This window comes from Salvia miltiorrhiza, chromosome 2, assembly GCF_028751815.1.
Source record: "Salvia miltiorrhiza cultivar Shanhuang (shh) chromosome 2, IMPLAD_Smil_shh, whole genome shotgun sequence".
Classification (NCBI taxonomy): domain Eukaryota; kingdom Viridiplantae; phylum Streptophyta; class Magnoliopsida; order Lamiales; family Lamiaceae; genus Salvia; species Salvia miltiorrhiza.
This window is the reverse complement of record NC_080388.1, coordinates 44287212-44303688: the sequence shown is the minus strand read 5'-3', so window position 1 is coordinate 44303688 and position 16477 is coordinate 44287212. Positions and strand designations below refer to the sequence as shown.

The 16477-nt window shown below is 31.2% G+C and overlaps 2 protein-coding genes across 2 annotated transcripts; one reads left to right on the top strand and one right to left on the bottom strand.

Annotated features, from left to right (window-relative positions):
• Nucleotides 1–7400: 7400 nt before the first annotated feature.
• LOC131013635 (uncharacterized) lies at nt 7401–9543 on the top strand. Its single transcript, XM_057941764.1, has 2 exons — nt 7401–7856; nt 8343–9543. The coding sequence occupies exons 1-2, from the start codon at nt 7769–7771 to the stop codon at nt 9263–9265; spliced, it is 1011 nt and encodes a 336-aa protein (XP_057797747.1). The 5' UTR covers nt 7401–7768; the 3' UTR covers nt 9266–9543.
• A 183-nt stretch (nt 9544–9726) lies between these two features.
• LOC131013636 (BAG family molecular chaperone regulator 3-like) lies at nt 9727–15370 on the bottom strand. Its single transcript, XM_057941765.1, has 4 exons — nt 14838–15370; nt 14484–14740; nt 11071–11223; nt 9727–9987 (listed from the first exon to the last, which is right to left on the bottom strand). Exons 1-4 carry the CDS (start codon nt 15082–15084, stop codon nt 9841–9843), a joined length of 804 nt encoding a protein of 267 aa, XP_057797748.1. The 5' UTR covers nt 15085–15370; the 3' UTR covers nt 9727–9840.
• Nucleotides 15371–16477: the final 1107 nt, after the last annotated feature.

Here is a 16477-nt window from a genome sequence, read left to right as displayed (position 1 = left end):
ATACAAAATACCGTAATCATTGACATATTGATTAACAATGGTTGAAATCAGCGTACTGTACACTGACAGCTAAATTGATAGGAGCCATTTAATTGAAATCCTTGTATATTTGCGCAAATTCAACGTGTAGAATAGACTAATTTGGCGCAAAAATATAATTAACGCAAAAATGTATTTTAAATATTGATTTGCGCAATTTTCTCGTTCCTCAATTTGTGCAAAAATGCAATTTACACAAATTCGAGCACTTTTCGGAATTTTCGCAAAATTCCATTATTTCCGCAAATTAATTCTAGTAATTCCGCAATAATTTAACAATTCACGCAAACTTTGGAATTCTGAAAATTAATAGTTCAATTTCACGCAATAGGAATAATTTGACTCAAAATAATAATAAAGTTCACGCAAAAACCTTGCAATTGTACACGCAAAAAAAGTTCCACGCAATAATTTCACAATTCACGCAAAAAAAATATTAATTTTACAATTCACGCATAATACTTTCACAATTCAAGCAAAAATATTAATTTAACAATGTAATTGAGGCACCATTTCATACACAATTCATGCAAAAATATAACAATGAAAACACAATTTTGCGTTAATTTTGCATACACATTTCACGCAAAAATATAAAATTGAAATTAGTACAACACATATTAATACAAGTCTGAAATGGGTGTTGGTGAATTTACGCAACAATGTTCAATTCACGCAAAAATTGACAAATTATACATATCACGCAAAAATGTAAATTTAATGTAAATAAATTCGGTCAACATAAATAAAGCATATTCAAACTGACAAATTCAGAAGCACAAATATTTAGGGCACAGATGCTTGTACCAAATATTAATAAAAAAATGAAATGGTTATGAGAGGTATTGAATTTAAAAAGTGGGTATTGTGTGAATATAATTTGAGAAAGTTGGGTACTTTCATATATTACCACATAATTATAGATTAAAAATATAAGTAATCACTGTTGATGTTATGAGATTAAAATAAAAAATAAAACTGAAAATGTATTATATGTGTCTATATAAGTATAACTATGTTAAAAAAAATTATCGATCAAAAAATAAATATATGACTTTAAGTTATTTAAAATATTTAAATGATAAAATATGATAATTATATATATATATATATATATATATGTTATCAGTTTAATATTAGAACCTCACAATAAATTTAAGTGGTCATTTATTTACGTTGTCGAAATGTATTTGTTGAAGTTTATTTTGAGCCGATTCTTGATTGAAAAAGATAATGACTTGAATTGTATATATACCAATAGTTGAAATAAAGTAACTAACTATCCTTAATATTAATATGTATTTAAATGGAGTGATTATGAGATTTTATATAAAAATTTAAAAAAAGTAGTATATTTTTATTGTATTTATAATTTTTTATATAATAATTGAGTTAATATCTATTTTATATATAAAAAGAAGGGTAAATATCTTTTTTTGACTTATTGGTTGGGCATTTTCTCAAAAATGTCCTACCCTAAAGGTAATTACAAAATCATAGTACCATCGTTCCATTTTTTTCCTTGTTTATGACCTGCAAAAATAATTCGACGATCGATATTTGACATAACCAATTGTCACGTTGTTAGTACACGTGTAATACTAATAATATAAAAAAACAACAGAAATTTCACATAGAAAAAACGCATCTATACGTAAAGGAATAGACTTGAACACACAAAAACGTTTTCTCAAGAGAACCCTATTACCATTCCACCTACTAAGAATCTCAATCGTTCTAAAGTATTCCTCATTCACCTGTAGATATTTAATGAACACTAGTAACTAACATTGGCATAATGAAACATTGACATATTATATGAGTTTGGAGATGAAATATATAATCAATAAAATAGGGTTGTAGGAGTTGCACTAACAAAACCCTGAATTACCTCACCATCAACTATTATCTCAATCATCCTTGGCGACATAATGTTGTTCTTGAAAAATTTAGCCAGTTTTGATTCAATTGCTTGATAAATTGCATAAACAAGAACTTAATGAAATCTACTGTAGGGGCATGTCGAGGCCCGTCGTCAAGACCTCAGGTAAAATGATATTTGTAATTTATTGTGCGCTGCAATCAAGATCAGTTAATGACAAGTATAAGGTCGAACCCACAAAGAGTCGGTGTATCTTGGTACTCCGTATCACAAAAGTTGATGGAATGCACTTTGGTCTAAGTGTCAGGATTATGGTCTAGAACATAATGTACACTTTGATTGTATATGAAAAACTGAAATAAAACACAACAAAATATCAATAATAAACTAAACATGGTTTGAGCATAGTCTAGTTAGGTATGGGTGTATTTTCGATCATCGGTTCAAGGATATTCACAGCGCCTTCATGTCATTGGTTATGAGCCGTTTGATTAGTGGGATGTGCCCCCATTGTCACATTGTCACGAACACAAGCTCAATCAACCCTCATCCGCGCCCTTCGTATTGGGTGAAAGTGGTCTACTTTCATCCCCCTGCCTTGGTAGATTCCCTGCATCAAAACTTGAGTTGTGCGGGTATGCCCAGAACGCATTACTAAGTAGCAGGCTCAAATGGTCACAGGCATGCTCAGAGGCATACTACCACCGCCCGCATCAGCCACACTTTAAGGAATGGGAGATCTCCACACTTTTGCCTGCGTACTGTTTGTAACTTGGTTTTGCCCAATCACAATTGATTTTACCATCTGGGCAAAATTCACAATTGATCTTAATTCTTAAGCAATCACAATTGATTTTACCATCTGGAAAAATTTCACAATTGACAAAATTCAAATCTTAATTCTTAGAATTTTGACCAAGAAGAGGTTAGGTTTGTCTTAGCTTACAATATTGTTGATGAGCAGCCATTTAAGTATGTCGAAAGAGAGGGATTTCAATACTTTGTTTCTAAGGCTTGCCCAAGATTTAAGATCCCATCTAGATGTACCGTTTCACATGATTGCTTTAAGTTGTATGAGAATGAAAAGAATTTGTTTATGACAATACTAAAATCCACCAACCAAAGGGTTTGTCTTACCACAGATACATGGACATCTACTAAGAAAGAGAATTACATGTGTTTGACTACGAATTACATTGATAATGATTGGAAACTGCATAAAAAGATTATTAATTTTTGTCTAAGTTCTAGTCACAGAGGTAGAGACATTGGTTGGAAATTTGAAAAATGCTTGCATGATTGGGGATTGGAGAGGGTGTTCACTATTACAGTTGATAATGCTTCCTCAAATGATGTTACAATTGGTTATTTGAAAGAAATTGTTAGTCAATAGGAGGAAAAACATTAGAAACTGTGATCATATGCATATGAGATGTATTGCTCATGTATTTAATTTAGTGGTGCAAGATGATCTTAAATAGATTGGATCTTCTGTGAAAAAAATTAGAAATGTTGTTCGGTTTGTTAGACATTCTGGTGCTAGATTGCTTATGTTCAAGGAATATTGTGAGCTGAAAAAAAAATTAAGTAAGAGTTTGTTGTGTTTAGATGTTCCTATTCGATGGAACTCGACATACTTGATGTTGAAGGCTGCAATAACATTTGAGAAAGCATTTGCTAGATTTGATGTGTTAGACCCGACATATGGAATTGATCTTGTATGTTAGGAGGGGGTACCTAACAAAGCTGATTGGGTGAAAGCAAGAAAGATGCTCAATTTTTTTGACATTTTATCATGATGGAAAACGAATGAATCTAAATATCCCGTTCTCTCCAAAGTGGCTCATGATGTTTTGGCAGTACCTGTCTCAACTGTTGCGTCAGAGGCAGCATTTAGCACTGGAGGACAAGTACTTGACCCATTTAGGAGTTTGTTAAGTCCTAAAGTTGTGGAGTTTCTCATTTGTGGTCAAGATTGACTTCACAACTCCTACCCCAATTGATGTTGAGGAACTTTATGAAGATGTCCAAAAAATTGAACAAGGTATATGACTATTTAAACTACATTTTTTATATGTTTTCAACTTTACGATTCTCAATTAATTTGTATTATTGTTATGTATAATTCTATTTTTTTATTATTTGTGAGTATGCAAATTTGATAGTGCAAGCTCCAACAAATTAATCAATCTCCATTAATTGTTGGAACTTGAAAGCTATTGAAGATGATTAGATGAATGTTTATTGATTTTGAGTTTTGTTAACATTGAAAGTTTGGACTCTTTCTTTTGTAGTTTGATGGTAATTTGTTGTTGATTTGATGGATATTTAGAAACTCTTTAGTTTGTTGGTTATGAATGTTCTTGTATTTATTTTGGTGGATGTGATGAATGGATTTAATACTTATGCAAATCATAATTATTAGGTTGTTATATATACATCTTTGTTCTTGAAATGAATGATGAATAATGATAAAATATAGTATAATATAATTTTGAGCAGATTTTTTTTATATATAAATTTTTTTCGGTTTTCTTAGAATTTTTGATTTTTTTTTAGTTTTTTTTTTCGATTTTTTCGATTTTTTCAAATTAATTCGGTTTTTCAGTTCGATTCGATTTTAATTTTAGAAGTTTCGGTTAATTCGGTTCGGTTTATTCGGCTTGGTTTGATTTTTTTAAACCAAACATTAATTTGATTTGATTTGGTTTTAGCAAAAATCAAACCATATAACCGAATGCACATCTCTAGTCCTGATCCCTTGTATAACTGCTGCAATCTAGTCCTGAAAACTGCCAATCAGTCTGCATAATGCTGGTTGAGACCATGCTTCTGAAAAGTAGGAACAAACTAGCCCACTATCTTTAGGCCATGATAAAACCAACTTCCATTTATTCGAACGTGACCAACTCCACAAGACACATTATTCATGCACTAAAGAATATGAAAACATAAAAGATAGGGAAACATAAAATACGTGCAATTACTACTAGTGAGTTGAAGTACAACTTCAAGACAGACACCCGAAATATTAGTTGTATATCGAAAATGTTAATAACAAAATGTTATCAATATTTCATTAAACACTGATGGAGCCAACATTTACTCAAACAAAAACATTATTCAAATACACATTTCCATGAAATCTAGATTAACAGCAACCCCATAAATCAACTTCGCCTTCTCGACGCCAGAAGTCATGATGCACATTTTAATGATGAATGTGAACGTCATTTTATTCACGCCAATACCTTGAAAAATCATCAAATTGTTAACCTAAATCGCTCATTAATGTGTGTTCTGATTAGCAGATTCCAAATGAACGTGGACATATATATTATCAATATGTTGGAACATTAGGGCAGTGTAATTGAACTCCCAATATAAAGTACAAAGGCGAATCAATCTAGCGACGATTACTTGGTCGTTGTGGAGAATGTTGTTGGTGATTTTGGCGTGGATTTGTCATGCGAAATTTGGGTTTTTAACTCATTGCGAAATTTATCCTGTAAAAAGATTGAGTTTTTGGAAATAAAATATCTAGTGTGATATTGTTTTATTTAGTAAAAAACAAAGTTTTATTGGTGGTGGGATGTTGAGTCCACCTAGACAAATTCTCACTTCCACGTCAATTTTCAATTTGAGAATTTAATTTCATAGAAAAATCATAATAAATTGAACTTTTATATATTATTATATCAAACAATTTATAAATTAACTAATAATTTTAATAATATATATATATATATACACTAATATCCCATATAAATTAATTAATAAATTTAATAATTTATATATTTACACGCTAATATCCCTTAAATTATGAACATTGATGTTAGCACTTAGCACACCGTGCGTTTACTCGAATAAAATACACGAGACACCAAAATCTCCACATATTCCGCAACTAAAACACTATAAATTAGTGAAACGTAACAATTATTATCTCTTATCTAAAATGAAAAACAAAACAAAGATCTAGAAGGCCGGTCGGTCAAACCTCAAACTGTTACTCGGAAATAGTTTGTGAAGTCCAAGTAATTTTTAGGAATGTTCACATTATGGATGCACAATTATGATAAAATAAATAAAGATTATAGATTTATCCAATTTAAATAATAAAAGTCATCAATATATTCAATTGAGAATGATTTAATAATAAAATGAATATCTATAAATTTAAAGGTCTTGAATTTAAACACTTTTACATATTCAAGCTTATAATATCGATTTTAAAAATAATTTACCCGTCTTGTATAATTTACAGACTATTACACATATGTGGTTCAGTCAACACGCCAAAAATAGTGGTTGCAGTTTCCTTAAAAATAAAAAGAAATCTCAAATCTCAATTCCTTGTGTTTTAATTTGATTTTATATTTTACAGTTATTAGAATGGCAAATGTATGTATCCATTAATTTATTGAGTAAATTAAATGTATAAATATTTTTATACATATAGTGGCCTGGTGGAATAAGAGAAAAATGTTTAGAGCTCCTCTATCTTTTTTATATTTATATGAGATGGATTATTATATACAAATTCATAGGATTTGCTTTCATATTCGTGGCCGAAGGCTCGAAGCCTACTCCGACCTCCACCACTACATATACATTTATTTTGTTTAAATGATGAAAACAAGTTATTCAATTGTCAATTCAAGTCAAGTTTGTTTCGGCTCTATCTCACAAAAGTAGCTACAAATTATGGATCAAGTATAACTTTTTAAATAATAATCTTGAAGATAGATTTTATGTGACAATATTAAATCCAACTCGAACTCGATGATAGTAATAACTAATAAAAAACATAAAATGATCAATTTACTAGATTTTGGTTCAAATGTGGCTCAATTAAACATCAATTTTAATTTTACCAAATAAATTCAATTTGATAAAATTGAACAAATCTAATAGTAGTAAAATTAAAACCATAGTATATATAATCCGTTCGGTTCAATCCATTTAATAAAGTGAAATAACATACTCGTATATGTAAACTTTGGACGCTTAGTCTTGACAGATAAAAGTAGCAAAATTAATCTTTTGTTTATTTTGATGAATTGAAATTTTGAATATTTCAAAAATTTTGATTATTTTTATTTGATTCATATCTTATTAAAAAAATAAAATTTAAAAAGGTATAATAATCAAGTTCAATCGTACAAAGCAAATGTCTTGTGCCCCTCTGATCGAAGAAATACACACAAGAGAAATTTATTCCGAAATCATGCATATATTGTGGCAGGCACATATCCGTCTCTATATATGTAAGCAATATTCTTGATTAGTGGATATGAATAGTTGCACATGAAGCCAACTATTGTCTCTCAAAGTCAAAGCCAACAACAGCCAAACAAAATTTTCGTCAAACCTAAACCAATAATCTCGCAATATTAACAACCATTAATTTAAAAAATAAAATAAAAAATGGAAAAAAGAACAAGCAATTCTCTCATTAGCTGACACCAAACCAGTGCAACACCGACTATAAACCAGTGTCATCATAATTGATAATGCTATAAAATAGGAGGAGAGAGAAAGAGGAGAGAGAAGCAGGGGAGGGTCTGCAAAGCAACCTCTCTTCTTTGGATCTCTCAATTGTTTTAATATATCATACTTGATTTCAATAGGTACAGGTATTTGATTCAAGAGAGAAAAACATAAAAAAAAAAAAAGAAAAAGTGGGTATTTTCTATTGTAATTTGCTGGCCCATTTTGTTTGTCTTATATGTTCTCAATTTTCTTGAAAAGGTGATTGATTTAGGATCCCTTTTTTGTGTAGTAGTCAATTTTCTTTTTCTTTTTTCTTTTTAATTCTTGGTTTGTTTCTTTGAGAAAAAAGTTATGAGCCAAGTTCGTGCAAATTCATCTCCTGACTTGGATTTTCCCAGTACAGGAAAGGATCAAAGATATGATGATTTGGCATTACAAGGTACAAATCTTGATTTTTCTTACGCTGTAGTAAATGAAATTTTTTATTTTTGTTTCTCAATTTGTTTCATTATATGTCATGTTGTAAAGTTATGGCAATTTCAATTTGAGATATGGAATTATGTTGTTTTTATTGTTCTTGCACGCGCTCTCTCTCTTTATCTCTCTGCAAATCTTGATGTACAACGTTGTATTAGGCTTGATTGTGTTGTTATTTTGTTTTTCCTTATTTTTTTTTATTTTTTTCAGACGTAGTAATAATCTTGAATTCATTTTTAATTTGATGTTGCAAAGTTGTGGGTAATTTTAGTTTAAATAAGCAATTCTCTCGTATTTTTTTGTTTTGCTATGTTTTTGTTGTTCTCAATCTAATGATATCGGAATGAAATCTTGATTCTTAGGGGAAAAAAAAAGACAATTCATGAAAGTGATGAACTATTCAAGTGTTTGATTGTTGGATGTTAAAAAAATTGAATTGATATTTCAGGGGTAGCTGCAAATGTAAAATTACTGCTAAAACTAATCCAAGATCATCAATTAGCCTGTGATCATGACAAAAGTGATCATAGAAGAATGTTGAGGGTAGCTACAATGATGACAATTTTGGATAATGCGAAGGACAGAATCCAGAAATGCCAATCATTTGGCCTCAAGAAACCGGATTCCGAGCTGAGGAGATGCAACACCGACTTGCGCCGCAATCCCGTCCCTCCGGGCAAAAAGCCCAGTGGTGGGGCGGGGGCGGTGGCCGTGGTGATCGAGGAGGAGGAGGTGGACGAGGAGAAGGAGCGGTTGAGGCGCGAGCTGAGCTCGAGCATAGCCGCTCAGAGAAACCTCAGAGCGATGTGCTCGAGTTTAGGGAAGGAGAAGAAGTTCATGGAGGCAGAGCTTTCCAAGAAAGTGCATGAATTGAGTGAGATGGAGGAGCTTTTGAACAATCTCAAGGCACAAAATGAGACATTGCGCCAAAAAGTTCAAGAATGCCTCTCCGATCACAAGGAGAGGAAGGCCGGTGGTGGCGGCGGAGAAATGAGCGTGGCGTTGGTGTTGCAAGAGCGGAACAAGGCGCTCTCGGAGCAGTTGATGAGGTCTCTTGATGGTTATAGATCGATGAAGAGGAAGCTCAAAGTGGCGCAAGAAGAGAATACTATGCTGCATTCGACTGTGGATGAGGTTGGGGCCAAAGTTGTGGGAAGTTTGGAGAGGGTTAAGAGTTTGAAGCAACGAGTGACCACGACGACATCTCCTTCTGGGGGCGAAATCCCCCTCGATCTTCAGGAGGAGATCGAGGGGTTAGAGGGCATGTTTGAGTGCTTCCAAATGTTGGTGGAGAAGCACGAGAAGAGGCGGGGCGATTGCGCGCAACCAAATGGCGAGATCAATGCATATAAGCCCTCCGTTCTCGCATGAGACTGGACCAAAGGATTTTGGAGGGACTAACTTGAATTTTTGTTGCTAGTATTTTTGATTTTTTGCTTTGGATTAGTTTCTTTTTTGATGCGATGGCATTGTTTGAAGATGTGATAGTGTCTTCATTGTGTGTGAAAAAAATAGCTGATGATTTCTATAGGTCATTAGCATGTAAATAGTTGTATCATAGTCTTCTTGTTTGAAGGCAACCTACAAAACATTGGTTTTCTAGTATAGAACATTTTTAAGTGAATGTGATGCTATGTTGCTGCTGGAAACTTTCGTGATGAAATATTGCAATCATCAAGAAAATCATGTTTACGATGTTTTATGTATTGGAGATGCTCACTGAGTAAATTAATTTTAACAAAGAAAAGAGAGAAAAACATCAATGTTTAGAGTTTTTATGTTTTTTTAGTAATTGAACGAGTTGCATTGCTATTCAATCTAATACTATCTAATTGGACATCGATAAAAAGAATGCATTTCATGCGCAAGACATTACTCACTATATAGATTGGAGTTAATCATGATTACTAGGAATGAGCATTACCAATATAAAGTAGTGAAAACTATCAATCAAAGAGTTCCCATGGGTTTGCAGAAGGAGATGGTTCAAATGTTTCCCATGTAGTTGTCACAACCGAAGCTGGTACTTTCTGCTTCGCGTTTAGTACCTTCAGCACATCCAGTTTTTCCACACACTTCTGCACTATTTTTCCCTGCAATATAATTATTTTATTTTATTTTATTTTAATTTGCTCTTACCTTATTTTTCATATAAATCTGCATTAGAGGTTTTTACAATAAGATAGTTAACTTTGTAAATAAAAACCTAAAGTTTGTGCGAACTTAACTATCAAAGTGTGACAATCGATAAATATATAGGGGATGGTCAAAATATTAATTCTTGCATCAAATGTCAACCGGATATAATAATAGGAATGGTTACAGTTTAATATTCAAACTATGGACTAATTGTGTATAATTTTAGTTAAATATTCCAACTAATTGATCTTGTAATGAGAATATTCCAAACTATACATAATTGTAATTAAATACTCGTACTATCACAAAATTAACAAAAATATCCCAAAATTCAATCTTCAATCACTTCACAGTTCGTTAGATCATGATGTGGATTTTAAAACAAATAAATTAAAAATGAGCTAGATCAAAAGTCAAGACAACGTTACGCTGCTTTAGTGCATAGAAGTTATATATAAAAGAAATTGAACGAGCCAAGTATCTTTTCGTAACTGAAAATTGAATATTTCTGTTAATTTAGTGATACTTTGGATATTTAATACTGGTTATGTTACGTTCATAAAAATTATAAGAATAAAGTGTGGTTTCTCATTCCGGTTTCGTGTCCTAAAATAAAAAACAATATACTCTTCCTAGATATCGAATAAGGTAACTGCGCCACACTATTAATGAACGATGGAGTGAGTAATAGTTATAGTACATAATTCAAGACATTTTTGTGAAAATATCAAAAATTCGAATACTACTTAACTACATTAACGAGCATGACATTATTGAATACTTCATCCATCCCATTTTATTTTATTTTATTCTTTTGAATACGATTATTTAAAAAAAATAAAATTATTATATGAAAAGTAGTATATGATTTTATAGTATTTAATATAATATTAATTGATTTTTTGAAAAAAGAAAAAGAAAAAGATAAAATCAAACGAGACGGTTTAGAAAAAAAAATAGAAGTGTAATTAAATAGGATGGACTAAGTAAGAATTGAGATGAAGAAATGTAAAAGGAAGGGATAAGGATAAGCATACTTGTGAGTCCTTGTATGCACATGCATCAGCAGCCTCGGCAGCAGGAATGTTATCTAGTTTGACAGCTTGTTGCATCAGCATCTCGATCAACGTTGTGATCTGTAATTCTGCTACTCTTTTCCCATTTGCAATTGATTTCTCTATTACACTTACCTATAATCCAATGGAGATATCAATTATTTTATTAATTAATGATCTACATGATGGATATATTTCTTCAATGTACTATAAAAGATAAGGGGAATATTATACTTTATGACTTCATCATTTGGGTAAGTTTACATAATATGACATTTAACATCTTTAATAAAATTATACTAATAAAGTCCTCAATAAAACATCAAGCGATGCGAACTTTTATGTGTGAACAATAAAATTTAGGGTTCAAACTCCATCGTTTCCCCTTCTCCAAGTATAAATAAAATATGATTAAAATAATGAATAAAACTCTAGTTTAAGTGATAAAGTTGAGGTATCAAAATTTTCTTTTTGTAAAAAATTATTGAATCAAGTTTCATAAATATTGTGTAAATTATATTTATGGATAGTATTTTTAAGTATTTATTTATTCTAGTTTATATATACTAGTTTAATTGTTGATTTGAGTACAGTACTAGCTTATTCAATTCATTGTTATATATATATTCAATTTCATAATATAATAATATACTATGTCATTTTTGAAAAAATGCCAAACTAGGATTCAGTATATTTTTTAGAGTAATGCTAAACAGCTACATTGTGGCCACCCACAATTTATCTAAATAAAAAATAATTTAATTTATTTAATTTATTTTTTTAAATAAAAATAAGATTTAGTTATTTTATTATATTCTCTACACTGTAGTTATTTTTTGCAATTTTTTGGTAACTTTTTTATTTTTATTAAAAAATAAATTTAAAAAAATGCAAAAAAAAAATAAGTACAATGTAGAGAATATAATAAAATAACTAAATTCTATTTTTATTTAAAAAATAAATTAAATAAATTAAGATTTTTTTATTATACTAGTGTGTGAGTGGCCAGAATGTGGCTACATAGATTTATTGATTTTTTTAATAGATCATTAATAGTAGTATTTGTTAACTAAACCACCTAAAAGAAGCATTTTCATGATTGAGATGGATTGATTATACTATCATCTTCTCTCTTTTTCGATAAACAAATAATCTTAAAGATCGTATGACGATTAGGTATCACACACAAAGCTCTAAATTTTCCTTCTTTTAAAATTGCCGCCCCTGAAGATCGCCTTCTCCGTCACCGCACAGCTGCGTCTAAAGGTCGCCGCCACCCTCATCCACGAGGAAAGAATGATGACCTTCTGTAGAAACGAGGCCTTAATATGTGTGCCAACTGGGTCATAAACCCTAAAATTCCCAGATCTAGCAACAACGAGGAAAGAGAGACAAGATGTGGCGGGTAGAGAGAGGGGAGGTGGTGCAAAAAAATAGAGGGAAAGACAAGAGGTTGTGATCGACTGTCGATGCGGTGGTGGGAGGTGAGGCATGAGAGAAAGGGAAGTTGGAATGAGAGATAGGATAGGATTTAGGTTTAAATATGTAACGTAATTAAGTTCTAATTATATCAGTAAATAGACTATTATATTTAGGACAATACAATAAAGAATACTCCCTCCGTCCCAAATGAAATGGTCTATTTCTTTTCGGCACGAAGATTAAGAAATATGTATAAAATAGATAAAGTGGGTTGGTGAAAATTATTTAAATATTAAGTTTAGAGAGAGAGTGTATTGCCAAAAAATGAAACATGACATTTCGTTTGGGACAGTCCAAAAAGGAAAACAGGACATTTCGTTTGGGACGGAGAGAGTACATGTTATCAATATTGAGATGAAGGGAACACTATTTTATCGTACACTGCTCTAGTTGTCATTACGTGTAAATTAATTAATTGTACTCATGCTATCAAGTTAGAAGAAAAACAAAGTATTTATTTTCTCTGCAGGCCACAAGACTTAGAAACGGATGTTAAGAAATAAATATTTATATTAAAATAGGAGTTTTTTTTTAGGACATATTTATCAAAAAAAGTGAGAGAATTGAAGATATCTTTTTAAAATGAGAAGAGGGATAATTATGTGTGAACCACAATATCATATGATATAAATAATAAATTATGCGAGACTATATGTTATGTATTAATTTTTCATTTTATAAAATGACTTATTAAAATAAGACGTTTAAATAAAAAATATAGCCTATTGTATTGGTTTGGTCCAAAGAATTATAAAACTAGATAGTCAAAACTCAAAAGTAATAAACTAAATTAGCCACCAATTTAATTAACAGCTGTTACAGGTTATTTAATTTAATTTTACCAAACCGACCCTATATTAAATCACTACAGTTGACAGCTAAACGTTGCAGTACTAATAGCTTTGTCACCTACTACAGGTCCATCTTTTTTCTATTATTAAATAAAAAAATAGTTATACCAAAATTCGAAAAATGTCAGGTATAATCTATGCTTTTTTGACAATAAATCTACCAGGACACATTTATTTGACAGAAAGACAATATTAAATAAAAATGTAATTTTAGAAAATTAATTTATCAGAAGAAATAATAGATTTCTTATGCTACATTTGCAAATATCAAAAAAACTATTATGATTCTAATTTTTTATTAATTAATTAAATATAATTTATCAATATATATATATATATATAAAATTAAATTGTAATTAATTAGCATGCATAAAAAAATTGTAAAATTAAATTGAGATTTGCTTAATAATAATAATAATAATAATAATAATAATAATAATAAATGTATAAGAAACAACTTAAAACAACTAAATAGAAACTATAGTTTGTATTTCAAAAAAGTAATAAAAATAATATTCAAGCATGTAAGAAGAATGTGAAAAAACAAAAAAGAATACCTAAACTATGTTAGGAATAACATTCTTAGAAAGTTGTAGTACTATTTTTCCTCTTTTAATGATTCTTATTATTTCCATTGTTTGATAGAAATCAACCAAACACATGAATTTAAAATTATGAAATTAGATTAAATGCCAGAGTACATGTCAAACAAACGAATTTATATACTCACGAAGCTTATTATACAAAAAAAATAAAAACAGATTAACGAAATTATATTTATTATTCATTTACTTTCGAATTACTATCGTATTTATAGAACATACTATCGTATTAAACAAATTAACGAAATTATATTGATCATACTATCATAAAACATGTCAACACACATGACACATCTACGTATCAATAAAATATAATAGTATTAAATTTATTTACTTTCGAATTACTATCGAATTCATAGAACATAAATATTTGTTTGGTAGTATAGCATCTACGAGACTTTATTAATGGATATTGCATTCATGCAACATAATGAAGGACAAAATTGTAAATTTAACTAACCTGCTCCACCAGCCTATCGATTTCCGTGGACACGTCGTCGATCAGCCGTTGGATCGTCTCGATCTTGGCCTTCCGCCTCATCTCGACCATCCGCCGCTCCTTGCTCTCTGGATCGTCGATTAAGACGACTTTCGACCGATCTTTGACCCCGCACGTGTCTAAATAGTCGCCATTTTCCCTCTCTTTCCCTCTGAAGATCAGCCGCTGCTCCGCCGGCTGCAGCCCCGTCTCCGCCGTCAGCAGCGTCTTCAGCTCGCCTTTCCAAATAAAATTAAAAATTCACCACAATCAAACCAGAAATTCAATCCACATTATTATTTTCTATCACAATTGAGATAGAAAGAGAGAATTAACCGAAAGTGGTTTGTGCATTGACCGAGATCTGACACAAAATGGCGCCGTATACCACTCTAATGCGCAGATTCGGCGTTGCGAGGTTTCCAGAAGCACTCTCGCTCCTCTTCTGCACCAGCATTCCTCCCGGCCGCATTTCCCACTCAACCGCCTCCGCCGCCGAAGAGGAGGACGAGGACGTCGTAGTAGCTGACTCCGCCGCCTCGCTGCGGCGGAACCTGCGCTTCATCATCTCCGGAATCCTCATGCAGATAAAAGCACAGAAACTCGAAGAAAACTGATCTGGATCGAGCTTGTGTTGATAATGTGTGGTACCTCGACTCGATCGAGGTAGAAGATTACGAGGCGTATGTTGGTGGAGCAGAAATAACGAAAATGGATGGGAATTGGAGCGAATAGGAGAGCGCCACCATTGATGAAGAAAAACGGTTGAGTTGCAGTGACAGCTAAAGGAGGGTTGCCGACAATTGAAGGGAAATATCGTTTTTCTGAAAAAATAATTGAATGCGTAATGTTGGTTGCTTTTGATGGAGATGAGGATTTTGAATGGGCCACTTGGACTCTTATTATTGGGGATTCTTTTGGTGTAGGCCCAACCCAAACATTTGTATGTTTTTACTTTGTCGGTTTTTTTTTTTAAATATTCATTGATGAAAGATGGGAAATAACTAATTATGCCGTGAAACTGCAAAAAATTTATATATGTCTTGCCTAATTGTAGAGTGGTTCATATTCAAATTATTGTTATACAATTATAAAATTATTTGTCTATTCATGGGAAAAAAAAATTGTACTTAGTATTTTCAGTACAAGTAGCTGCACTTGTAATTTAGATAACAATTTTCTCTCAAATATGTTATGGTCTATTAGACAATGCAGCAACGTTTATTATTATATTTTGGAAATAAAATAAAATGATGAACCCCATCTTTGAAGGAGATCAGGAGACAAATTGTCAAACATGCAGAAATGGTTTAGGCTCTAAAACACTATACTAACACTATATTTACATTTCCATCGTTAAAACGTATCTCTTTATAGTGAAAGCTAGTTTAGTGTATTGCGAATTAAAGCACAAAATAATTACAAAAAGTAAGAAAAACATATGAAAATTAGTTACGGATTTCACACTATAGTTTTCAGATACAATTATAGGAAATAATTAATATGGCTATTTATAATGAAAAAACAGCCCTAAATTCGATCCGGCCTAAATTGATACTCCCTCCGTCTTTATAAAAAATATAATAGACCCAATCAATCCCTAATCGCTGCTAGTGTGACAGAATCCACAGTACTTTCAAGCTTTATAACTCGACATAGCATAAAATAAATTTACTTAGAAATCAATTTAGTGGAAGACGATCATATAAATGTGTAAGTATTAATTGATTGTTGAGATCAAGCTGATGCGCATGCGACTATATATGCTACTTTCTACTACCAGATAATATATAGCTTAATTACTTGTTATTTGCATTCGAAGATGATTATTTTGTTTTTCTTTACCTATATCTCGTAATATTATAGTTAATGAACTGAAATTACATGAACTGGAATTTCTTTTTATTTATTTGAGTACCTACCTCATAAATAGTAGGTATAACCGTAGAAGCAGCTATAATAAGAAACTTATTGTC

Coding starts and splice junctions, on each gene's coding strand:
- LOC131013635 (XM_057941764.1), top strand. CDS start 7,769: ATGAGCCAAGTTCGTGCAAATTCATCTCCTGACTTGGATTTTCCCAGT. Junction 7,857..8,342: donor TGATGATTTGGCATTACAAG/GTACAAATCTTG, acceptor TTGATATTTCAG/GGGTAGCTGCAAATGTAAAA.
- LOC131013636 (XM_057941765.1), bottom strand. CDS start 15,084: ATGAGGATTCCGGAGATGATGAAGCGCAGGTTCCGCCGCAGCGAGGCG. Junction 14,741..14,837: donor CAATGCACAAACCACTTTCG/GTTAATTCTCTC, acceptor TTATTTGGAAAG/GCGAGCTGAAGACGCTGCTG. Junction 11,224..14,483: donor TCGATAGGCTGGTGGAGCAG/GTTAGTTAAATT, acceptor ATTGGATTATAG/GTAAGTGTAATAGAGAAATC.